Consider the following 25,159-nt stretch of genomic DNA (forward strand, 5'->3'; position numbering starts at 1 on the left):
TGGGTTTGATCCCCAGCATTCCAGCCAATCAGCCAGGCAGAAGACTGATTTAGACCTAACTTGTTATGTGAAGTAAGAGCTCTGCGGTTTCTGGTTGAAAGCAAATGAGCTCTTACATTCCTGCTGTGTGGGACATTTCTGATGTTTGTTTCTTTCCCTCCCTCCCTCCCTCCCTCCCTCCTTTCCTTCCTTCCTTCTTCCTTCCTTCCTTCCTTCCTTCCTTCCTTCGCTTCCAAAAAATTCTTTTTCAGTAATTATTACAGGTTCTGCTTAGTTTTTTTTTTTTCTGTTGTAAAAACAATTACTATAGCATTAGCAGAGTGTAGCTAAGGGTCTTGTTTATATCTGAACACATTAGTGTCTTAAAGCTTTTATGAAGACCTAGGAAGAATTTCTCTCAGGCCTCAGAACCCAAATAGCGTAGCAATGGCATGTTTACAGATGGTTTGTGGTGACTGTTTGTCACAATGGGTAGGACCTGTGCTTGAGCAAGGTTTTTTGTTTTGTTTAGTTTTGGTTTTTTAAGATTTATTTACTTTTATGAGTACACCATTGCTCTCTTCAGACACTCCAGAAGAGGGCTTCAGATCCCATTACAGATGGTTGTGAGCCACTATGTGGTTGCTGGGAATTGAACTCAGAACCTCTGGAAGAGCAATCAGTGCTCTTAACCACTGAGCCATTTCTCCAGGCTCCTGAACAAGTTTCTTAACCATTTTTCCTGTGCCTTTTTTGTTTGATGCTGTTTGCTTGTTTGTTTTAGACACTCTGTAGCTGGCCTGGAACTTACTCTTGTAGACCAGGCTGACTTGGAACTCACAGAGATCTTCCTGCCTCTGCCTCTGAGTGCTGGGATTAAAGGCATGGGTTACTGTGCTTGATGATAGCAGCAGTCTTTAAAAGGTTGTTTTGATGGTTATATAAATTAATTCATGTAAAAAGGATAGAATAATTTGAGCTTTTGCAGTAACTTAAGGTTAGGTGCTGCTAGTTCTGTGGTCCAGCTATAGCAGGTGTACAATTCTTTGGATGCACACTATTTTATCCTGAATTAATGCCCCTTGGCTTCTTTCCCCTACTCTGCATGTATGTTTCATCAAGTGTCATCTCATGCTTTTCTATAAACCATTCATTGCCAGTTAAAGTTTGGGAGCTTGTGTGTATAAAGTTCTTATTAAAGAGTATTCAGAACTGGGCATGGTTGCATATGCCCAGTTTTGAGACAGGAAATCCTCCTGGTTTGAGGCAAGCCTGGGCTACAGAATGAGATCCCAGTCTGAAATGATTTTTCAGAGTTGATATTCATCAGAATCTTCTAAAAATGAATGCCTTTTTAGACGGTGTGCTGAGTTACGGTTCTGTGGTTATTCATGAATAGGTGTGAGGAGTTGTGTTAGTATCCACATTACACCAGGATCTTCTTTTAGTAGAGTAGTAGGAACTAAGCAGATATGCACTAAATATCTTTTTATAAGGAGACCAACTTCATATATGAAAATGACCTATTATCTTTAAAACTGGGAAAGGTAACACACACATGTAATCCTGGCACGTTCAACATAGGGCAGGAGGCTCTGCAGTGAAGGCCAAGCTCGTAGCAAGTCTGAAGCCAACCTGGGCTATATGAGACCCTGTCTCAAAAGGAAGAAACAAAATCATTTTGGAATTGTTCTCACTCTACATATGTGTCCCTGTTACTTTTTTTTTTTTTAAAGTAAGCAAATAAGCATTAAAGAAATATAAAACAGCGACAATATTTTATAATTGAAATTGAGATAAAACTGGTTAATTTTGTTTCACTTAGTGTTTCCCAGATTTAATTTTTGTTAAAATTAAAATATATACAATATGAAATTTATCATTTTAATGACTTTTCAATATCCAGTTCAGTGGCATTATATATACTCACAGTGGTTTGCAGCCATTACTGCCGCCCATCAGGAACTTTCATCTTCTTAGACTGAACAGTACTGAACATCTGCCCAGTCCTCCTCCCTCCAGCCCCTGGAAACTACCAGTGTTCTTTGTGTCAGTAGGAAATGATGTGTGCTCTAGGTGGTTCCTGAGAGTACACGGACTGTGTGACTGGCACATTTCACTCAGTTATGTCCCTAGGCTTTGTCATCCATTGACGCATCAGCATTTCCTGGGTTTTAAGGCTAAGGCTATAGCAATGCATGTGTCACATTTTGTTTATCCTCTACTGTATATGTTTATTTTTTTAGTAATTTGTGTGTGCGCTTATCTATGGGTTTGTGTATGTAGATGTGGGCCCATGTGTGCAGAGGCCAGAGACATTAGGTGTCCTGTTCTGCTCTTCTTTCCTTATTCTGTTGCAATATGGCTGAAGCTTACTCTAGGCTGCTGACCAAGCTCCAATGATCCGCCTATCTCTGTCCTCCATAGCACTAAAGCCACAAGTATAGGTAGTCATACCTATTTTTTAAAATTTATTTTATTTAATTTTATGTGCATTGGTGATTTGACTGCATGTAAGTCTGTATGAGGGTATCGGATCCCATGGAACAGGAGTTACAGACAGTTGTGAACCACCATGTGGTTGCTGGGGTTTGAACTCAGGACCTCTGAAAGAGCAGCCAGTGCTCTTAACTGCTGAGCCATCTCTCTAGTCCTGCCATACCTGATATTTTATATAGGTGCTGGGAATTTGAACTCAGGTTCAAATCCTGGTCCCTAATAGTGTTTCACTGCATGTATGTGTCAGGGCATATGCACAGTTGTTTGAATGTTTAGGTTATGTTTAGATTTTCAGTATATGTTCCAAACAATTCTGAGGTAACACTTATGCTCAGTTACTTTCTAGGGCAAGTTCTAGAGTGGATTTCAGAGAGTGTTTATGCTTATATTTTGATAAGCATTACCAAGTTTCCTTCGAAAGTACCCTCCTGTTGTAAATGAGAGTGTAACGTTTCAGGAGTAATGTCAATACTAGTTCTTCAAAATCTTTTTGCTTTTTGTACAATTGAACAGGAAAAGTAACTTGATTTCGTCTTCTGAACATCTGTTTTAGAAATCAAATATACCTTAGCTGCTTAGCTGCTCTTAAAAGATTTTAAGCTGGGCAGTGGTGGCGCATGCCTCCAACACTTGGGAGGCAGAGGCAGGTGGATTTCTGAGTTCCAGGCCAGCCTGGTCTACAGAGTGAGTTCCAGGACAGCCAGGGCTACACAGAGAAACCCTGTCTCAAAAAACCAAAAAAAAAAAAAAAAAAAAAAAAAAGATTTAAAAAAACTGTTGTGGTTCTGAAAAGCAGTGTTGGCATAAGTTGACAGTGTCCCAAGGTGACAATTTTGAAGGGCACATTGGTGAGAAACTCTCTTTTCTATGTTAAGAGAATGTGATCCCTTCTCTACACACCTGACATGCCAAAGGGCTTATCTTGACAGTAGAGTGGAATAGTCATTGGAAGTTGGGCAGTGACATGTATTGAGTGTCCTGCTTGGTGTAGCATCCTGTTGCCAGTGGATGTGGTGCTAAGACTCTTGTTCTTATGGAATTGCAGGCACACCTCATAGGATCCCAGAAATGACACCCCCAATAACATGTTTCCTAGGGAAGTCCTGAGGAAGTTCCCTCAGCTGGTATGGACCAATTCACACAGATTCATCAGGGTATGGAGTCATACTGTTTAGTAGACTGCCTGCTGGTGCTAGGGTGGGTTGAGGGCTTTAATAAAGGATGAAGTTGGGAAGCTGGTGTGCCCCCTCTGATGTTTGTAAGCTGCACTGGAGCAGATTCACTTTACTAGAAAAGAGTTTTATTGTTGTTATAGTAACAACAACAACAACAATAATCTTTTGAGGGAATTTCAGTGTACTTTTTCTTTGCTCTTTGGGTGCCAGAACACTCAGTAAACATTTGGTTTTGTGAAAGAGCTAGGTGGAGTGAAGGTGAAAGGCACAGCCCTTTTGCCAGCAGGTAGCTTGCTGCCTTTCTTCCATGGAGGAAGACTGCCGCAGGAGAGCTTGCCGTTTGTGGCCGTCTGTGACTTGATAGATTAGCTTCTTCACAAGTGATTCCGTGTTTGCTTCTCCCTCCATGGCTCTAGAAAAGGCTTCATTTTTACAAATGGAATTTATATGCTCACTTTAAATTTTATAATTATTTCATTGATAACATTGACGTTTTACCATCTCAAAGATCAGTTATTTCATAGATATTGCATGGTGTTGGAGGCATAGGAGATATGCATAAAGTTTTGTTCAGGCATGTGGTACTTAGCTTTGCACTTCCCTTTAGCCTCTGTGAGGGAACTTGTTCATGAATCAGATATAAAAGAAAGAGAGCAAATATTAATGTGATTATCTTGATGAGCAATGTGCTTCAATTAAGTTTGCTTTTGATATCAGTATCTTTAAGATCCACTAGATCAGCAGTTTTCAAAGTGTGGGTCATGACTCCTTTGGGAAACCTCTTTTTACAAAAATATTTACATTACGATTCATAACAGTAGCAAAATTACAGTTATGAAGTAGCAACAAAAATAATTTTATGGTTTGGGGGGGTTATAAAGCACGAGGAGCTGTATAAAAGAGTGAACTGCACTAGATAATGGCGGCAGGATGATGTGTTACCAGGCAAAATTTAAGAAAAATCAATTAGCTATCACGATTTATGTCATTAGATTTTCCCTTTCTAGAAGAAACAAATGACAAGAGTCTTTCATCTTTTATCCCTCTCTTTTCTTTTTCCTTATCATTCTACTGGAAATCAAACCCAAGGCCTTGTACATGTTAGGCAAGTAGCCTACTATATCCCCAACCCCAATGGTAGGTATTTGTGTGCAAGTGGGTGTGTGTGTGTGTGTGTGTGCGCGCGCGCGTGCGCATGCATGCAGGTGCATATACCCATGTGCCATGTGTATGAGGTCGGATGAGGACATTATCCTGCTGTATAACTCTCTGCCTCACTTCCTTGAAATAAGGAAGACTCTGGAGCTAGGCTAACAGCTGGCAAGCCCCAGTAGCCCTCTTGGGTCTTTCTACCACAGCTTTGGGGGTATAGTATAGGCAGTGCTTCTTCTGTGCCCAGATTTTTATTTTAAGATTTATTTAGTTTTATGTTTACAAGTGTTTTGGCTGTATATATGTATGTACACCAGGTCTGTGGTTGGTGTCTCTAGAGGTCAGAAAGTATCAGAGCTCCATGAATTGTAGTCAGATGTTTGTGAGCCATGTGGGTGGTGAGAATCAAACCCAGGTCTTCTGGAAGAGTAGCCAGAGCTCTTCTCCAGCTCCCAACACTTAAATTTGTATCTGGGTTCTAGGGATTTCAAACTAGTTTCATCTCTAGGGTCTATATCCTAGCCATAGTGTGCATTATTTTCTGCTGAAAATTTTCAGCCAACTTAGAAAGTTCCATCTAGTCCCTGGAATAAACATCATTGCATGTAGTTTTAATAGGATCAAGGAAGCAGTTCTTATAATTGTTTTTCTAAAATAAGAAATTAATCTTGAGGCAAGGCAATTATGATTAATGTATTTTATTTTAAAAACACAATATTATCTTAAATCAAAAGAAAGAAAAATGTTTATTAAGCATGGTTACTTTGATGATAAACTTTTGTAAAATCCCTAGCCACTCAGAAAGCTTCTGGCCCCTTTAAACTGACAACCATGGCTGTAAACTGCTTGACCGTACCTTGCATACCCCATTCTCCTTCACAGCATCATGAGCAGGTGCATGGAGTAAAAGAAGAGCAAAGGAAAATGTCTGCTCCAACAGAGCTTCCTTGCTTTGAATGGCCTTGCTAAGTCTTACTATGGTTTGTTTGCAAGAGAGCCACAGGCCCAGTGCCTGTAAGGATTTCCTTTCTGTTTAGAGTTGTTCAAGCAATTGGGTACAGGGATAATGTTGGTTTTCAAGGTTGAATTTTACCACATTGAGTTTGTTTGAAAAATGATTCAGCCATTTTCTGCCTGATTCTTAAATATTGCTGTGTGCATCATGTTTCTAGGTAGGTGAGCCTGTGAAACAGTATGAAGAGAAGAAAATAGCCTTTTAAAGAGACTGGCCCAAAGAAAGGATGGCCTTCTTGGACAATCCAACTATCATTCTAGCTCATATTCGACAGTCACACGTGACCAGTGATGACACAGGAATGTGTGAGATGGTTCTCATTGATCATGACGTTGACCTAGAGAAGACTCATCCTCCGTCAGTGCCTGGAGACAGTGGGTCAGAAGTTCAGGGAAGCAGTGGTGAGACGCAGGGCTACATATACGCCCAGTCTGTTGATATTACCTCGAGCTGGGACTTTGGTATTAGAAGACGCTCAAACACAGGTAAACTCTGTCTTCTAGTTGTGTCTTCTTAGCTTCAGATCAGTCGTCAGCAGGGAGATAATGGGCAATGTTGGAACAGGTTCGCTGGGGACTTTGTGTCGAATTGAGGATTGTGGCTGAGCATCTCCTGTATGAGTGAGTGGAAGAGACTCTGGTATGGGACTGTTAGGAGTAGACAGGAAACCTATGTGTGGGTGGAAGTTACCTGTACAACAGACAGTGAGCCTGTTTTGAGATCTTAGGGCCACCAAGTCTCAAGTCAGTTTCCTGGAGGAAGGTTCCAGAGTGGCAAAGAACTCTTACTATAGGAGCAGGCTAGCCCAGGAGTGCAGGCCACCAAAGTCCCAGTTCCTGGAGGAGCAGTGGAATGTGGGTCAAGAGGGGATTTAATAGAAATTTGTACACTGGCTGAGAGAGGAACAGAAATGTCCCTATTTCGGTACTTTACTGTTATTTGTTTGGGTTGACCACTAACCTTCAATCTGAGTGGTTTGCAAATGTTCAACTTTGGCATATATATTTAGTCCTTAACTGTTAGAAGTTTATCATTGCCCATTTTCCAGCTGATAGTGCTTTTGTTATCTTTCAGGGAGAATGCAGTGTGCCAGTGCTTTTATTGAGAGAGACAGAGAGATGGGGAAGGGAGGAAGAACACATACATACATGCATATATATTAGAGACAGGGTATTTTAGGGATCACTTTTAGACCATTACAAAATATAATCAGCATCACTAGCCATAACCTCTTAATCCCAAGGAAAGGGAGTGGCAAGAGATTGGTCAGCGCTGAAAATGTTTATTTTCGTGGTCCAAATGTAAAATGTTAACATGAGAGTCTGTGACAGAGCTGGGTATACCTCACAGTGAAAGACAACATTGATGTTAGATTCAGAACGCAGTGCCTGTGACATCAAAATTAGTTTGCCCTTTTGATAAAAATAATATTACTTCCCAGCATCTGGAGGGACTTTTATCAAAATAGGGTTTGAGTGCAGTTTTGCAAATAATTTAGAGCCACTGATACTCAGTGCTATAGTTGGAATATCTGGCAAGTCAGTGTGACAGCTGTGTGGATTTCACCAGGATTATGCTGCCCAGTGATATTACTATGGCTACACTCTTCATAGTTATTAATTACAGTGTAATGTGTTTTTCCTCAGTGGATTTGATTAGATACAGTGACGTGATAATGCTTTTGCAAGCCCAGGGTGGCTGTAGTGGTGCTTGCTTTTACTCCCAGCACTGGTGAGGCAGAAGCAGGCAGAGCTCTGAGTCTGAGGCCAGCCTGGTGTCTCCAGCTAGTTTCAGGACATCCAGGGCTACACAGAGAAGCTTTTGTCTTGGAAAAAACCTATCAGACAAACAAAGAAACAACAAAAGAATGCTTTTGCCATTGTAGTTTAAATTTCTAGCAAGATTATTTCCAGTGTTCTTCCACCCTAGTGCTTTTCCTACCTTGAAAGTGATTGTAGGTTTTTTTCTTCTTTTTCTTTTTTTTATTGTCAAATGTGTTCAAACAGGATGTTGAAAATGAGCAAGAGAAAATAAGCTTTGAGGGAGGCCTCAGTCCTGACCTTTCTCAGTTGTGGCCTTGAGCAGCAGTTGCTAATGGATACTAGTAGTCTCTCTTTGAAGAACCAGGCCACTGGCTTTTGAAGGTTGAGGGCTGATCAGTCAGTGGTATTATAATCATAAATGTGGAATTTTAGGTGACTCTTGAAACTGAAATCTCTTTTGTTAACAATGAGGTTGTAGCAGTTAATTGGTGATCAAGAATTTACTTTTTAATCTTTTCAGTACATCTTAAAGTTTTTTAAAGAAAAATTGTTCTTTTTAAGATTTGACTAATGTTACAAAGATACAAATCATTTATTTTACTACCTATAAACTGTTTCAGCCCACTGAAGAAAAGCTATGCTAATTTATATAGCTTTGACATTTTATAATTTTCATGATTTTTAGATAAAGGATTTTATATTTAAAACTTTAATAGTCTAGTCTGAGTTCATTTATCTTTAATTTTTGAAACGGGTAGAGTAATTCATAACAGTAATTTTATTCCTGTAATGTAATATTCACTTCAGTTCATTTGTGCATTAAAATTCCTTTAAGACCGTTATTAATGATTTATATAATGAAATGTCATATTAATCACAGAAGTTTTCACATTTTATTATTCTCTTCCACGTTAGTACTATCTTTATGATCTCTATTAATGTTTTATATCCTCTAATTTCAATTATAAATCAAGAATATTTTCATGTTTTTGTTGGTATTTGCTTTTCAGGGGTGCCACCTTTAAAATTTTATGACTTTCTCCCTCCATATGCAATATAAAACATCTTTATTCATATAAAGGTAGTTAATTATGTCTTTGTTTATAGTAAACTTTCATTGACAAACTTATAGTTATAATATTTCTTTTCAAGCTCAAAGATTAGAACGACTCCGCAAAGAGAGACAAAACCAGATCAAATGCAAAAATATTCAGTGGAAAGAAAGAAATTCTAAACAATCAGGTAAATAGACATAACTTTCATTTATGATTTGGGACTTGTATATTTAGTTTATATCATTATGTATGGGTTTTTTTCTTTTAATCTCTCCTTCGAAGTGTATGCCATTTGTGCTTTGTGCTCTGTCCGTGTGTGTTGGCCTCTGAAGCTGTGTGTTCCTTATGTGTTGTTGCCTGGCCCCTGCACGCTGGTTCTCAGGGCTTAGTTAATTTGGGCAGAGGGCCTTTAAAAGCACGACTCTGGTACCTTGTTCTTGGGACCAAGGAGAGTATATACTTTTTAAAATCTGTTTAAGTTACAGATTCATTCATACAGTTCTATTTTTTCTTTATTCATTCTTTTATTGTTTCTGCACACATAAACATTTGTTGAATCAGAGATCAGCTTACAGCAATCCATCTTCTCCTATTGTATATGTTCAGAGAATTAAACATGGGTTCTTGTTATGGCAGCCAGAACCTTTACTGGCTGAGCAACTGTGCTGGCCCCATTTGTGTAGTCGTAACCTAGACATTTTACTTGCTTCAGTGTCCTTAATAGCTACCTTTTCTGCTTACATGTGTTGACTCTTTCAGTTAAAAATCCAATCTGGGATTGTTAGCATTGAGATTTTATATGTTCATACACTGTATGGATGTATAAGCTGGCTGGCCATATAATTATTATAATAATAATTTATTATTATTATTGTTAGACTGGCCTTATTATTATTGTTGTTGTTGTTATCATTATTATTATAACTACTTTTTAAATTTTTACTATAGACATTTTCTTTACAACTGAAACTCTGGGCTTTTAAAATCCTTGCCAGTGAGCTTCTTATCCACTCCAGGCAAAGTTTTGACCTTGTGCTCCATGTTGTTGTCTATGCCTTGTCTAATGAGTCTGTATGGTGTCTGCCATCAGGCTTTGCACAGACTCTTTTCCCCACAGTGTGACCTGGAGAGAACAAGTCCTCCTGGCTGGCTTCAGGGCAGCTTTGGGTGCTTTTGTTTATTTTCACATGGCGTTTCCCAGCTGGCTTGGGCAGACCCCACCTCTGAGCAGTGAAGACAACATGCTTCTCACTTCTCCAGTTCACAAACTGGCCGGATTGGGATTTTTCTGGGAAGATTTCAGCTGAAGAACTGGCACAAAAGTCATGATAGCTTTCTGAGCACTACCAACTTCACTTTCCTTGGCTGCAGTGATACTGAGTTCCTGGAGCTATGCCTTGAGATCTGAGTTCATCTCCTGTGCAAGCAGCACTTGAGAGATCCCTGACTCAAACTTGTCTCCTTTTTGCCATTGGGCTTCATAATCTCAGTGCTCAGATTGAACATGGCCTTGTCTTTATGGCTTAGAAAGAGCCATATTACATATTTTCAATATTTCATTTTCATCAAGAAGAAAAAAAATTAAATCTTCATTACTGTGGGGATGGCTCAGTTGGAGAAGCAGTGTCATATCTGAAATTCTAGTCCTGAGGTAGTGGCAGGAAGATCTTGTGGGTTTCTGCCCAGTTGGTCTAACTAGTCAGTGAGATCCAATTCTAGTGAGTGACCTATTCTCCACAAAATGAGGTGGAGAGTGATAGAGGAAAAGTGGGGACATGATCGCTGGCTGACACACACGCATAGTCTTGAAAGTGGTCTAAATTACTTTAGAATAATTAGATCATGTTTCCAAAATGTCCTCCTTGCTCTCCTAGCACCTCCCAATACTGCCTTGGCATGACAGGTGCCTCATATATCTCAGTTGACTATCCCCATTGGTGCATTGGTGCCCAGTAGGCTGACAGGATCAGTGGCTGCGGTGGGACTAGCATGGCTTCCTGCTGCTGTACTCGTTGCTTCCTATTCTTTACTCTGTACACAGGAGGAGGGATTGCTGCTTATGATCACACGTGAGACAGGCTGGAAGACTTGATTAGCTCACCAAAGTCACATACACAGCTAGAAGGTAGAAGAAGCAGGCTCATGCCTCAGTTTACATCCAGCTTTGTTTTCTTTGCTAAACCACACTGCATAGGATTCTTGTTTTCTGCAATGTTTTCATTAGGTCCCATTTTCTTAGTGACTTCCTCTGAATGAGGCCTATGTAGAACCAGAAATCCCATTGTCATGCTGAGCATGGCAGGACAGACCTGTCATCCAGCATTCAGGAGGCTGAAGTAGAAAAATCTCAAGTTTCGAGTCCGCCAGGGCTACAGGGTGAAACATGGCATTCCACATGTACACATAGACCTTTTACGTTTTCATGTATCTCACTAATTGATACTTACGGTTTTCAGTGTTTTCTTTTTAAATGTGTGTCATGTTCATGTGAGTTTGCATGTATGTGTGTGCATGTGTGTGGAGACTAGATACTGACTCAAGTTCCTTCCTCAGGCACTGCCCGTCTTACATATGGAAGCAGGAGCTTGCCTTTCCATCCACACTGGGACCTCTTGTCCACTTCTGCCTGCCACACTGGGATTCAAGGCTTTTTAACTTTGGTCCTTGCATTTGCTTGGCAGACACTTTATCTGCTGAGTCATCTCCCTAGCCCTAGCTTTGCTTTTGATATTTTAAAGATCTGACTGGGCTGCCTGTTACCCTTCTCTCCATTGTATTTAACATGACCTGAAAACATGTCAATCATTCACGTTGTTTCATACAAATTCCTGTGTATTTTGGTATAGTTGCTGTGAATCGCCTCTTAATGAAGGCAAGAGATAGCTTACTCTCTGATTCATGGGCTACACTTTAGTTGCTTTCTTCACATTCAAATCTTAAAATATATAAATAAATAACATAGAGCATGAGCTGAGCACCTCTGCTGTCTTTGCAGCATCTCCTTTCCTGAGGGAGAATGGTCGTCTCCATCTTTTATTTCATTAATCATTAGAAGAATCAGTGTAATTATCATGTGCTCCCCCAGAATGCTCTTCTTCCCATAGATTTGGTGTGTGCGTGTGTGCTTGTGTGCCTGTGTATGTCTGCACATGTGCTATGGTGTTTGTATGAAGGAGTTGTTTCTTTCCTAGGAACAAACTCAGGTCAATAGTTTTGTCAGCCTTACCCTCTAAACCTCTGACTGCCCAATGTGGCCTTTTCATAGAGAAATTAAAGGATACTTGGATGGTGACAAATCCACATGACATGTTGTAAGCATATGTTTAGAGTAGACATGTCATGTGTTTAGAGTAAACTGTGCCAAGTATCCTGTGACTCAGACTTCAGAGACAGATATGGACAATGTCACCAGCAGTCTACTTTGTTAAGAGTTATGTCACTTAAAGATGAGAGAGAAGAAATTGAAAATTTGTAAAGTAACAATCTCACACAGAGGGAAAACCATTGTTGAGATTCTTGTGTATTTACTGCACATTTTATTTGTGTATGTGGGTGAATGTATTTAAGCTGATCACATGATCATTTGTGGGTACAAATAGCTCATAAGTGTATCATTTGCAATGTCTATAGAGTCTCCACGTTTTTGGTTTTTTGAGATAAGGTTTCCCTCTGAAGTCCTGGCTGTCCTAGAACTCACACCATAGACCAGGCTGACCTGGAACTCAGAGATCCACTTACCTCTGCCTCCCGAGTGCTAGGATTAAAGGTTTATGCCACTATCACCTGGCAGATACTCCACTTTTAACAAGTCTTATTAAAGTTTATTTTTGGAGTTTATATTTCCGTTGTAAATAGCAAGTTCCTTATAACTTTCGTATTTATACTTGTTTATAAATACTTTAAACTACAGAAAAGAGCCTTTTAATTTTCTTTATAAAAATTTTGCTTTTTTTTTTTCAAAAAATTTTTATTAGATATTTTCTTTATTTACATTTCAAATGTTATCCCCTTTCCTAGTTTCCCTTCTGTAAATCCCCTGTCCCCTCCTCCCTCTCCCTGCTCCCCAACCCACCCACTCCCATTTCCAGTCCTGGCATTCCCCTATACTGGGGCATAGAACCTTCACAGGACCTAGAGCCTCTCCTCCCATTGATGACCGACTAGGCCATCCTCATCTACATATACAGCTAGAGCCACATGTCAGAACCATGTGTTTTCTTTGATTGGTGGTTTAATTCCCAGGAGCTCTGGGGCTACTGAATAGTTCATAGTGATGTTCCTCCTATGGGGCTTCAGACCCCTTCAGCTCCTTGGGTACTTTCTCTAACTCCTTCATTGGGGACCCTGTGCTCTGTCCAATGGATGATTGTGAGCATCCACTTCTGTGTTTGCCAGGCACTGACAAAGGCCCTCAGGAGACAGCTGTATCAGGCTCCTAAGATCTTGCTTTTTAAAATATAATTAAGAATTGATTTAATTTTCTTTGTGTTACATATAAACTTTTTTTTAATATCAGATACCTATTGTAATATTTGTCTGATTATCTTTCAGTTTTTGTTTGATGTGGGCTTTTGAAACCTCAAAGCCCATCCCCAGTGACATACCTCCTTCAGCAAGGCCGTACCTCTTAATTTTCACTAACTGGGAATCAAGCATTCAAACATATGAGTTTATGGGGGCCATTCTAATAAGACTGACACAGATAGATTAAGTATGTTTATATGCCCAGAATCCAGATGTAGGCATTGTGTGTTTAAAAAGAGTTTGATCCGCTAGCCCTGACCCCAATCCCAGTTTTGCTTCCCATGGTTTTAGTTACTTCTGGTCAACCTTGGTCTGACAGTTTTAGTGGGAAAAATTTAGGAATCAATAATTTGTTGATTCAAATAATCTATTACAGGATGTTGTTATGATTTATAAAAAATAATAACAGTAATTTTTGCTGTTTCTATTTTATAAGTTAAAGTGTGTATGTATGTGTAGGAAAACCGGTATGGCCATGCATCACCTAACCATGTGAGACATTTACAGAATTCTGTCTGGCAGTTTTGGTGTTGAGAGTGTGAGCCTAGGAAGGACTGGCACAAGCTGAGATGGTTAGGATGCTGCTAGCTTGTGTGATATTATGGAGGCAGCACCACAATGCAGTTTGGCTTTGGCTGCAAGTGGCAGTATGAGCGTATTTGCAGGTATTAGTCCCCCCTGAGGCCTTGGAACTGTCCCCTGTGAAGAAGGCACTTTGTCACCAGGCTTCTTGCACTAACTCTGTAGAGATTCATTTGATGAACTCGCCTCGCCAGCCTTTGGATAAGTTTATGGACTTTCCAAAAGCTGTAAAGTAAGAAATGGGGAGTTGTGTTGTTGTTGTCTCTTGATTTAATTTGACATTGCTGGAGAGTTGACTGGGATTGAAGTTGTTGATTTCAGATTTTGAAATGTGAGATTGAGGTATATAAAAATTGAAGTGTAGACAGTTTAATATTTGTGAAGTGGAGAAGTGTGATGGTTCTCATGTACTTGCCTTGTCATCATTTTGTCATGGTCATGGTTACCTTGGTGGATGGTCAGATGAATTTATAGAGGTAAATGATCTTCATGAAGATTGTGGAACTGTCTTGATCCCGTGATGAATAAGAGCTGAAAACTTTGATTTGATATAATTTAATTTGACTCCCTTCAATCATGTAGCAAGTTTTATTGAGTTTGTGATGTGTTCATTAGTGTCTCCATTGGTGTAGATCCCAGTCCTGGGGTTAGCTAGCTGTATGATTCCGGCCTAACCAGAATACTCAAAGCTGGTTTCTGTGTTGATAGAATTGGTAGTACTACAGCCCATTTCACAGGCTTGTTATGAAGGGTAAGCTGTATTGACGTGCACAAGGAGTGCTACATCTTTGTTCCTCCTTTTCCTTGTCTCTGTTTTTGGTCTTAAGATTTTGTGTTAGGTGCCACTGAAAAATGTGAAAGGAATTTTAAACCACATACTAGTAGGGCCATGAGAAAGCACTCTGAGGTTTTCTGGATTGACACACCCGAGAGGTGGAGTGAAGTAGTGTCACTCAGCAGTAGCTTCTGTTGAAGCCCGGAGGCCCCACTGTGAACACTCTTCTTAGGAAGGCCGCTTTGCTGCAAGATTCTTCCCTTCTCAGTCAACAGTCCAGCTCTAAGAGGGTCTGAGCTCCCTGTCCCTGCTGCGCATAACCCCCAAGTGTGTGTGAGGCTTTCTGCAGACCCAACCTATCTCTCCACATGCCCTCTGTAAGATCCAGAGGAAGACTTTAGGAAGGTGGACAAACTGTCTAATGACCATAATGACAACTATGTTTTTTATCCTTTTCTATTGCAGCCCAGGAGTTAAAGTCACTGTTTGAAAAAAAATCCCTCAAAGAGAAGCCTCCAAGTTCAGGCAAGCCGTCCATATTGTCTGTACGCCTGGAGCAGTGCCCTCTGCAGCTGAATAACCCCTTTAATGAGTACTCCAAGTTTGATGGCAAGGTAAGTTCAAAAGTAAAAAGGCTTCATCCCTTTAAGACTGAGGGAGTTGTTGTTGGCATTATTATTATTATTATTATTATTATTATTTAGGTTTCAAGACGGCCTCAGTGTTATAGAGCAACACTTTTTTTTTTTTTTTGGTTTTTGAGACAGGGTTTCTCTGTGTAGCCCTGGCTGTTCTGGAACTCACTCTGTAGACCAGGCTGGGCCTTGAACTCAAGAGCGCCACATTTTTAAGACCATAGATGTAAAAGATAAGAGTGTGGGCTCATTGTCTCCAGAGTAGTATTTAGGAGGGTTCATATATAAGTCTGACACACTCCCTCAATCTTTGCTTCTCTGTACTTAGAGTTCAGGACTGCTTTAATTTTCCAAGATGCATATTTTGCACACATGTAAATATATATATTAAGCTGAATGTGATGGTGCATACCTGGAGTTCTAACACTCAGCTCGCCAAAGCAGTTGGAAGCTGGCCTGAGCTACATTGCAAGCACTTGTCTCTAAAACCAAATACAAAAGGTCTTCGTCTCTCTCTCTCTCTCTCTCTCTCTCTCTCTCTCTCTCTCTCTCTCTCTCTGTCTCTCTCTTGGTGTCTGTCTCTGTCTCTGTCTCTCTCTCCTGGAGCTATATCACAAGCACTTGTTTTCAAAACCAAATACCAAGCCGGGCGTGGTGGCGCACACCTTTAATCCCAGCACTTGGGAGGCAGAGGCAGGTGGATTTCTGAGTTCGAGGCCAGCCTGGTCTACAGAGTGAGTTCCAGGACAGCCAGGGCTACACAGAGAAACCCTGTCTCAAGAAAACAAAAAACAAATACAAAATGCCTCTTTCTCTCTCTCCCCTACACACACACACACACACACACACACACACACACACACACACACAGGTAGAGGCATAGGGAGAGCTGTATGTTCCTATTTACTTCCCTGTTCCATCTCCGTGTACTTGGAGTTTGGGCTGGGTAGACCGATTCTGAAGTGGGTCTGGAGGTGGTTTGCATTGTCCTGTCCACTGTCTACAATTGCAGGAACTCTAAGGTCATCCTAGGCCATTGTGTTTGGTCTTTCACTGTTGGGGGATCTTGTTGGATACTGCCAGTGATGGTGACTTTTGTTTTTCTCTCCCATATGTAGTAATAGTTTGGTGTTATAAAATTAAAGTATATTTATTTTCCTTTTAGAAAACTAGCCACTGTTTCAGGAGGTGCCTGGTGATGTTCTGAGCCTCAGTTCTGAGCTGAGCAAGGCCCTTTTTAGGAGATAGTTGATTTTTAAATTTATTGCCTCTGTGTTTGCTGCCTGGCAGTGGTGTGGGGTGCTGAGTGATAGCTTGCTGCCTGAAGGGGTTGTATGTGATTTATCTCATTTCAACACCATTGCAATTAATAAATCGCAGTGCTTTGCTCATGCTTGCATTTTTCTTCCTTACTTGTTAGTTCTGTCAGTTAATATCTTTGAGCAAAGAGATCTTTTTCTCTGGAAAAAGATCTTACCTTCTTCCTTAGGTAGGAGTCAGCACATGGACATCAGCAGTAAGGCTTTCTGAGGGTGGAAAACAGGAACCAGAAACAAAACGCATAAGTAGCATACAGGCCCTCAGGTGCTCCAGACCTCCTCCAGAAAACACCCAAAAGCACTGCTCTGAGCTTCTACTTAGTTGATCAATGCTACCCACGGATGTGGAAAGTAGGAAGAGGAAGGGAGGTTCCCCAAGGTCCTGGAGTGTCTCCACAGCACTGCCTAGGAAGCATTTAGATGAGTGAGAGAAGCTCTTCTGAGTTGGGACAGAAGACCTCCCATAGCTGATACAGTTTCATTGTTTGATGATGAAGACTAGATAGAATAAATAATGTGTGATTCCATGCCAACCATCTAGTTCACACGTTACAAAAATAATGCCTTCTAGGATTTCCCACTTCCCGTTAACCAGGTTTGGATTTGTCAGAGTTGTGAGCACTGCGTGGTTCAAGCTTCTGGAGTCCAGGGAGACGTCATTTCCTTAGTCACACTGGAAGTGTTTGTTAGATGTGTGTTTATGTTTAAGTTACCCTATGCTTTGTCATCGTGGGCCTTTTGGTAGTCTGTAGAGAGTGAGCATTGATTAAGACGGATTTATATATCGATAAGTCTATCTTACAATGCCTGCTATTTTATTATTACCCCATATATTACAGTGCTAAAATACAATTAAACCCTTGTTCTCATCTATTATTTAATATTGATGCATTTGGCAGATATGTAATGAAAGTGGCTAATATTTGAAGGATATTGTACTGTACATATTAAATCAGTCTTTATCTCTGTGAAAGGCATCAATATGATAGTCAATGGCATCTCAATGATTAATAGAGAATTATACTTGAGTCAAGCCTTTTTGTAACCTAGAAATTAAAATGACTATTCAAATAACACCTCAAAAAGATCAAATTAGCATTTCGTGATTACATAATAATGGGATTGTACTCGTGCTAACAGCGCCATGGCTGCCTCCAGAGTTGAGATCTTGTCGACCCCAGGATAATAAAGCCTTTCTGTACAAGTCAGCTTTAATCATTTCAGAGTGATTCTTCCCATAAATCAGCTGACGTTCCGTACTACATTTTTGTTACTGTTGTAACTTAAAATTATTTTATTTTTATTCAGCTCATTTAAGAAATGAAATGAGTATTCTGTCTTAACGATTCATCATTTTGTTATTGGGACTACATGTTTTTGCCTTAAATATAAGGGTTTTTCTTATATTTAATATTGTATATGAATATGTCAATAAATAAATGTCTTGTATTATTACTTGTATATAAATGTAAATGTATTTGCAAAGAATTTTTGCAGCCACTAAAACATATACAGTGTTTTGTTTCCTTTTTACAAATATTCATGATGTTCTCTTTGGGAATAGTGCCTGCCTTATTTACATAATTAACTGGGAAGCTTAGGTCTCCTGGGCAAATGGTACATAATCGGGGAGAGAAGGGGACAGGAAGAGTTTGGGGTCTAATTAAATATGCTAAAAAACTACTTAATTATGTATTTCCTCAAGAGACTAGTGGCAGTGTAGTTCGTCCTCAGGATGCTGCTGGGTTGGCTTTGAAGAAAGGATTTGTTTCCAGTGGAGCTAGATTCTTATGGTAGCTAAGCAAGCTTGTCTAGTGTCTAGTAGCTACAGACTTGAGTTGCTGGTTTTAGTGACTCTAATCTCTTAACATTTTCCCCAAATGGCAGTATTTCCAAATAATTTTGGTTCCTGTAGTTAGCTAATAATTTATAAAAAATATTTTGAGGCTAATATATTTTTAGAGCATAAAGGTCTGTTCTTAGTTACTGTTTTTGACAGTTTGGAGAGAGGGACATGCCAGGCTTATGTTTATATTATGTCTTTGGCAAATAGATGATGGTGTCTGTGACTTGGTTTGGATCTGTAGATTAAGTGTATTTACTGAGCATTTCAGAAAGGTTCAAGGCAGACTGCAAGGAGCTATAGGGGACGCTTGGTCTGCTGAGACACAAACCAGCTTAGCATCTGCATGAATGAATTTTATTTTTGTTTGTTTGTTGGTGGGTGTGTAGGAATGGGAGGAGTGGTGTTTTCTGAGGATAGACTCTGGGCCTACTGAGTGATAGAGAGGCACTGCCACTGAGCCTTGACCACTGTTAGAGGCAACCTCTGTGAAACCTCCTTTATAAAATACAACCTCTGCTGTAGGTTGAGGTCAGAAACTGTGCTCTAGTTCTGATTTCACTGTGGGGATGTGAGCTGTGCTCGGAGATGCTTGATGGTGATGAGGGTGGGCTCTGGGGGAGGTTAGTGTCCTGGAGACGCTGTGTCATGCCACACCGAGTTGTTAGAGGGTGAACCTAGGGTTTCTTACACACACATGCTAAGCAAATGTTCAACCGCAAAGCTGCATTCTTGGCCCCAACTTTGTTTAGAGAAGTGGATCTAAGCCAGGTGTGGTGGCACACTCCTTTAATCCTAGCACTCAGGAGGCAGAGGCACCATTCTGATGGTGCTTTACACAGGAAGAACAAGACAACTATTTATTTATTTATTTATTTACTTACTTACTTACTTCCTCATTTATATGGAAGGTAATGGCTACTAAATATCAATTGGAAAGATAGTTGTGCATTAGTAATTGCTTGGCAGTTGTAGTAAAACATTAGGTATTCTACCTACTGTGACATAACTAAATACTATTCCCTAAATGTGAGGGGGCATTATTTGCCTTGACAAAGGCTTGAAAAAGCAAAAGAGGGCTGGTTCCCACCAACAGCTGTGACTTTGATTGTGTTAACTTGTTAGAAAGTAGCCACTTCTCTGTTAGAAACTGTTTTAACGGGGAAACTGCAGGGCATGGGGGAGGGGATAATTCACGACTGCTAATTGCTTGGCTGTTAATTTTCATAAGTGTTGATAGAAGCAGTTCCTTAAATTAAACTTTGTTTAAAATGTATCAGGGGAAATATTCCACAATGTCGAGCCTGAAGTGAAAATTAATATGAATGCCGTGGCAATTAACACATACTGGTTAATAGCTTTTAGCAGCATTTTGGGATGATGGTCCTTAAATACATTTTTGCATGCTGCTCTTGTCTCAGCATTGTTCTAGTGGATGTCTGGGTAATTATGAACAAATGTTTCCTATAATCATTGGCATTTAATAGCTCTCTTCAAAGAAAGTCACTTGAAACTTTTACAGAAAAGAATGACATCACAAAGAAATGTTATGCACTTAGAAAAGGTCAATGAATTGAAACCAGGTTTGAGATAAACAGCTGGGCTGGACAGGTGGCTTAAGAGTTAGTGATTAGGAGCCCTGGCTGCTCTTGCAGAAGATCTGAGGACCCAGGTCCCATTCTTAGTACTCATATGGCAGCTCACAACTGTTTGTAAGTCCAGTTTCAGGGGTGCACAGCTATATACATCAAATAAAAATGCATATTAAAACAAAAGCAGCCTTAGAAGAAAGAGTTCCTCCTCTGGAGTTGGGAATTTTGCTATTATTATGAGAATGAGCCTTTCTAATGTATTAAGTTACTTTAGCTTCAGAATATTTTCTAAAATCATGATAGTTTGGGTTTTTAATGTTGGCTGTCTTTCTCTCCAGTAGTGGCTTTGACTTTTAAGAGCCTTTTGTCCTTCCTTTTCTTCCATCTGCTGAAGTGACCTGTCCACCCTTCCTCTCCTACCCAAGGGAAATAAGAGAAGCTAAAAATGAAGGTGGCTGCATTGTTACCCTCTTCTCAGACACACTCCACCCCTATTTTAATAAGGAGCCTCCTGAGGTCAACAGTAACTTCCCAATAAACGACACGCACAGGGTGACTTAGGGCATTTTTAGGAGATGTCTGATTCTTTTGTCAACTTTATTCTGCACACTCTATATCTGTCTGTCTGTCTATCCATCCATCTATCCATCTATTTATTTATTTTTTTTTAAAGATTTATTTATTATTATTATTATATCTAAGTACACTGTAGCTGTCTTCAGATGTACCAGAAGAGGGCATCAGATCTCATTACAGATGGTTGTGAGCCACCATGTGGTTGCTGGGATTTGAACTCAGGACCTTTGGAAGAGCAGTCGGTGCTCTTAACCACTGAGCCATCTCTCCAGCCCCTATTTATTTATTTATTTATTTATTTATTGAGGCATGGTCTCTCTCCTTGGCTGTCCTGGAACTAACTCTGGAGTGTCTAGAACTCACGTAGACCAGACTGGCCTTGAACTCGAAGAGATCTACCTGACTCTACCTACCAAGTGCTGGGACTAACGGCATGCACCACCATATTTGTCTTTACATACATTTTTTTTTTAATTAAACATATCAGAAGTTATTCGCTTGGTGACTTGTTTCTGTGACTGTATTGTCCAGCTTTCCTTTTCATGGTCCAGAGTTTGTTAGTCCATTACTAAACGGCGCCAGCTCCTCACTACCTTTCCCATTTAATAGTGTACTGATAGACTGATCAGCTTCATTAGTTAATGTTTTTTTGTTTGTTTGTTTGTTTTTTCCTTTTTAATTTTCAAGACAGGGTTTCTCTGTGTAGTCCTGGCTGTCCTGGAGCTTACTCTGTAGACCAAGCTGGCCTTGAACTCAGAGATCCTCCTGCCTCTGCCTTCCGAGTGCTGGGATTAAAGGCGTGCACCACCACTACCCAACTCATTAGTCTTCTTTCAATGAGATATTTTCCCTTTATTATGTTCATACCTCATCCTCTCAAGTGCCCCCATGCTTGTGTTTATGATCATAAAACAAAGTTAATGGTAAATTAAAGTATTGTTAGGATTCAATGGAGAGGATGTATGCTTTTAGTAAAGTGCCAGGTCATGGCCTGTGCTGAGAGATGTATACTAACTTTCCTTACATTCATTTACTTTCTGTGTAGAGGTCTGAGTATGTAGCAGTACTTGAGTCTGGATGGTGGTGAGGACATAGACCTGACTTCTGAATCTATCTCACTTGAATGACAGCACAGCCACCAGTGAGGAGGGTCTGAGGAACTGGAAGAAATGAAGGCTGTATAATCCGAACCAAAGGTTGAGGCAGCAAATGAGGCTGCTAAGGCAGGCAGTGAATGTCTGGGAAAAGTGTTCTCTTCAACCGAGACGTACTGAGAGCCTTGAATGGGAAGCTGATTTGTGTGTGTGTGTGTGTGTGTGTGTGTGTGTGTGTTGAGGGGGAGAGTTGTTTGTTAGACTCACATACCAAGGAAGTGTTGTGCCACTGAGCTTTTACCATAGCCCTTCAGTTTTGTGTATCCCAACGATCACTGGGAGTCTGCTCAATAGAGTATGCAAGGACCAAGGGCGGGAGTTTTACCCTGGTGAAAGATGAATGGGCAGGGGATAATGGGCTTAATTGATGATGGAACTGGAGGTGTATTCAAGAGATATCTAGTATATAAAAATGGTTAGACTTGGTGGTTGATATGTAGGGAGATGGAGTAGTATCACTTAAGAAAATAAGTTGATAGTAATTCTTAGATGGTAGCCAACTAAGAAGTCAAGTGAAGCTATGTTTCTGGTCTAATGAGGTTGCTATTCAAGCACTGCCTTCTCCTTTATTACACCAGGTTAGAAGAGGAAGTCTGGCTGTATGTGTTCTTAGCTCTAAGGTGCCAGGGAAAGCCTAAGAAACAGTCCTTACTAGTGCTGGCTTCTGATGGTGGCATTTTTGACCTCACCTTGCACAACATGAATTGCAGTAGATATTTTTGTTTCTCAAAGCTCTAGGCCCCGAATTACTTAAGTTACTTATGTGAACATACTGATGTTGAGATCTCCAGCCAGAGAAGAATCTGGAGATCTCAGTCATTGCTTTTGTCCTGGTGGTCCAGCTGGTCTTGAACTTAGCTCAGGTGATGCTTCATCCTCATCATCTTCTACACATACATTAATTAGTGCTGATTAGGTATGTACTACTCTACTCTGATTAATTTTTATTCATTAAACTGTTTTTTATTTTTTGAGATTATAATATCATCACATCACTTTCCACTTTCCTAATTTTTTTTCTTAATGCTATTCATGTTAACAAAAGTAGAGCCAGATGATCATGTGTTGATAGAGACACGGATATGGAGTCTCCTCCGGTGTGTGAGCTGTGACTGTGCCGTTCTTTCTCTGGGCTCTTCATATGGCATTTCTCACCTGTGAGTGCTGGTTTTTTATTTTTTTGTTTTTTTGTTTTTGTTTTTCATATCTGTAGTTCCATGGTAATGGACACTAGTGGCATGTAGAGGGTTGGTAAATGAAAGTTTCTAAATCTTGAAAAGTTGGTGTGTACTCGTGCATGCTGTGTGTCGTGGCCCAGGGTTTGTCACCTCGTTTTACAGATGAGGACAAAGGCTGAGAAAGGGTACCCCAGTAGTAGGTAACAGAGTGGGAAAGAACTTCTTCTTCAGGCCCAGTGCCATAGCTGTCTTTGCTGTATTCTTTTCTTCATTGTTATGAAGAGCAAAAAAGGTTTATACTTGAAGATTTTTAAAATTTAAAATCAAGTTTTTTCTTTGCCAATAAACTAGATACCGATAGAGCAGTTTAGGTCTTATTATCAGTTTTGTGGTTGAATTAAGTTATTGTCTCTTGAAAGTCTCAGTCCCCTCTAAGGTAAAAAGGAACATGAAGACCAGGGGTGGGTGTGGGGGAATGTTTCCATATAGACTTCACTGTGTGCTCTTCACATTGCTCTTCCTTGTGTGCAGAGTGGACTCACCCTTACTCTCTGACCTCCTACCTGTCCATTTTAGCCAATGGCTGCTAAACATCCACTCTGGATTGGTTCATCTTAAACATTGCATACCTGCTTTGTACATAAGTTGTAGCTAACTCCTTGAAGGAACTGGGAGGTAATGGAACCAGGGATTGAAGAGTGGAAGAACCTCCTCCAGCCCCCATTCAGTGTGGGGCACCCCACTGTGCCACACCCAGGCCTAGAAACTAGCCTTTTCCCATCAGGATTACCCTCATTGCTGGGGATCCTGAGGGTTGGATTGTGACTTCAGATGCATCAGATTGAGAGAGGAATAATCCCATGACCATCAAGCTGTGACGTCACATGATAAGCCATGTAGTAGAGGTTGATATGGAAGATTCTGGGGGTGTGAGGACAGCAATGGTGAATGGCAGGTACAGGTGGCACTGTTCTGTCTAACCTCTTATCCTTGGTTTTCAGAATTTTTGTTGTACAATTCCTAGAAAGTAGAGGCTCTGTTTTGTTCACTCTTGTAATGAAGCTCAGAATGGCATTCTCCACATAAATGTGGAAATTGGGAATGGTGGTGATCAATTTCAGGTGTAGTTGCTCTTTGAGGCTTGCTTTGAGGCAAGAGCTGTGTTGTATTCAAGTCTCTTCTCCCTTCTCTTATGCTGAAGTTTAACACCTAGACAGAGATACATACAAGAAAGAAACTTTAGGGAATTTGCAAAATATGCTACTATGCAACCAAAGATTAAATTGATTTGTTATATGTGCATTTAGCTACAATTCATTTTAATTGTCTGTATGAAGTTAAAAAGTATTAGTGTCAGATAAAGATTCATCACCAGTGCGTGATTTGAGGCTGGTGCTGGAGCGTGCAGGCGTGTGCTCTGCAGATGTTTGTGTAAGGCGCTGTCTTTCCTGACAGCAGTTAAAAAGTATGGCTATAGTAATCAAATTGTGCTGCAGCGACTCTGAGGCTAGGACCAGATTGAATTAAAATAGATATAAGATTTATGAATAGCAATAGCTGTGATAAAATTTCACTGCCTTTTTCAACAGGAAGGACTTTCCACAGTGGAAAGAAGAAAATCTAATAACCACTTTCCTAAAACCATGCTTTCGCTGACTTTCATTTTCCCTTCCTAATTACAGCATCAAAACAGTAACTTGCAAGGGCATTTTTTGTTCTTTTCCCTATTTCCTTGGCCATAATAACCTTTCTCCCCCCACCCCCAGGATGTATTAAATACACGGCATTAAGACAAGTATTTTGATATAAAGCTGTTTTGGTTTGGAAGCACAGTTCCTGTAAAGCAGCCCAATTAAGAGAGGTGGTTAAGCCCCATTTAAAGAAAGCTTTATTTGTACCACTGTAGCTGCATTCCCTGAGTTTCTGTTTTGTGCCCGGTTCTACAAATTGGCCTGCGTTGTCTGCTTACTCCTCAGGCTTCTATTTGCTATTGGCACTGATGATCAGGAGCCTGGAGCACAGCAGAAGGAGTTCAGAAAGCTGTGGTCTCTTATTTTCTCTTTCTGAAACAGGCTGGCCTTAAACTAAGGATCTGCCTTTCCTTCTGAGATGGCATTCTGGTGGGACTGTGCCTGGCCAATTTTAATATTACTCTGTCAACAGGAGTTGTTTTGTTTGTTCAAGACAGGGTTTCTCTGTGTAGCCTCCAGCTGTTCAGGACCTTGCTGTGTAGACAAGATCTCAGAGATCTGCCTCTCTCTGCCTCAAGGCGTGAACCACCACACCCTGCTTATCCACAGGAATTTATCAGACTAAAATCACTGGGATTTATTTTACTTTCCA

At 40.3% G+C, this 25,159-nt stretch overlaps 1 protein-coding gene and 1 pseudogene across 5 annotated transcripts in view; one reads left to right on the forward strand and one right to left on the reverse strand.

Moving 5' to 3' along the window:
• The window catches only part of Mapkap1 (MAPK associated protein 1), a 210,706-nt gene that overhangs the window by 18,354 nt on the left and 167,193 nt on the right, over positions 1 to 25,159 (forward strand). For all 5 annotated transcript variants that reach the window (XM_029473510.1, XM_029473508.1, XM_021184047.2 and 2 more), the window contains 3 exons: positions 5,978 to 6,305; positions 8,736 to 8,825; positions 14,985 to 15,133. In XM_029473510.1, the coding sequence (XP_029329370.1) occupies positions 6,047 to 6,305; positions 8,736 to 8,825; positions 14,985 to 15,133 (498 nt within the window). In that variant the 5' untranslated portion in view covers positions 5,978 to 6,046. The remainder of the gene's footprint in view (positions 1 to 5,977; positions 6,306 to 8,735; positions 8,826 to 14,984; positions 15,134 to 25,159) is intronic.
• LOC110310899 lies at positions 9,596 to 10,319 on the reverse strand (annotated as a pseudogene).

This window comes from Mus caroli, chromosome 2 (assembly GCF_900094665.2).
Source record: "Mus caroli chromosome 2, CAROLI_EIJ_v1.1, whole genome shotgun sequence".
NCBI classification, from domain to species: Eukaryota; Metazoa; Chordata; class Mammalia; order Rodentia; family Muridae; genus Mus; species Mus caroli.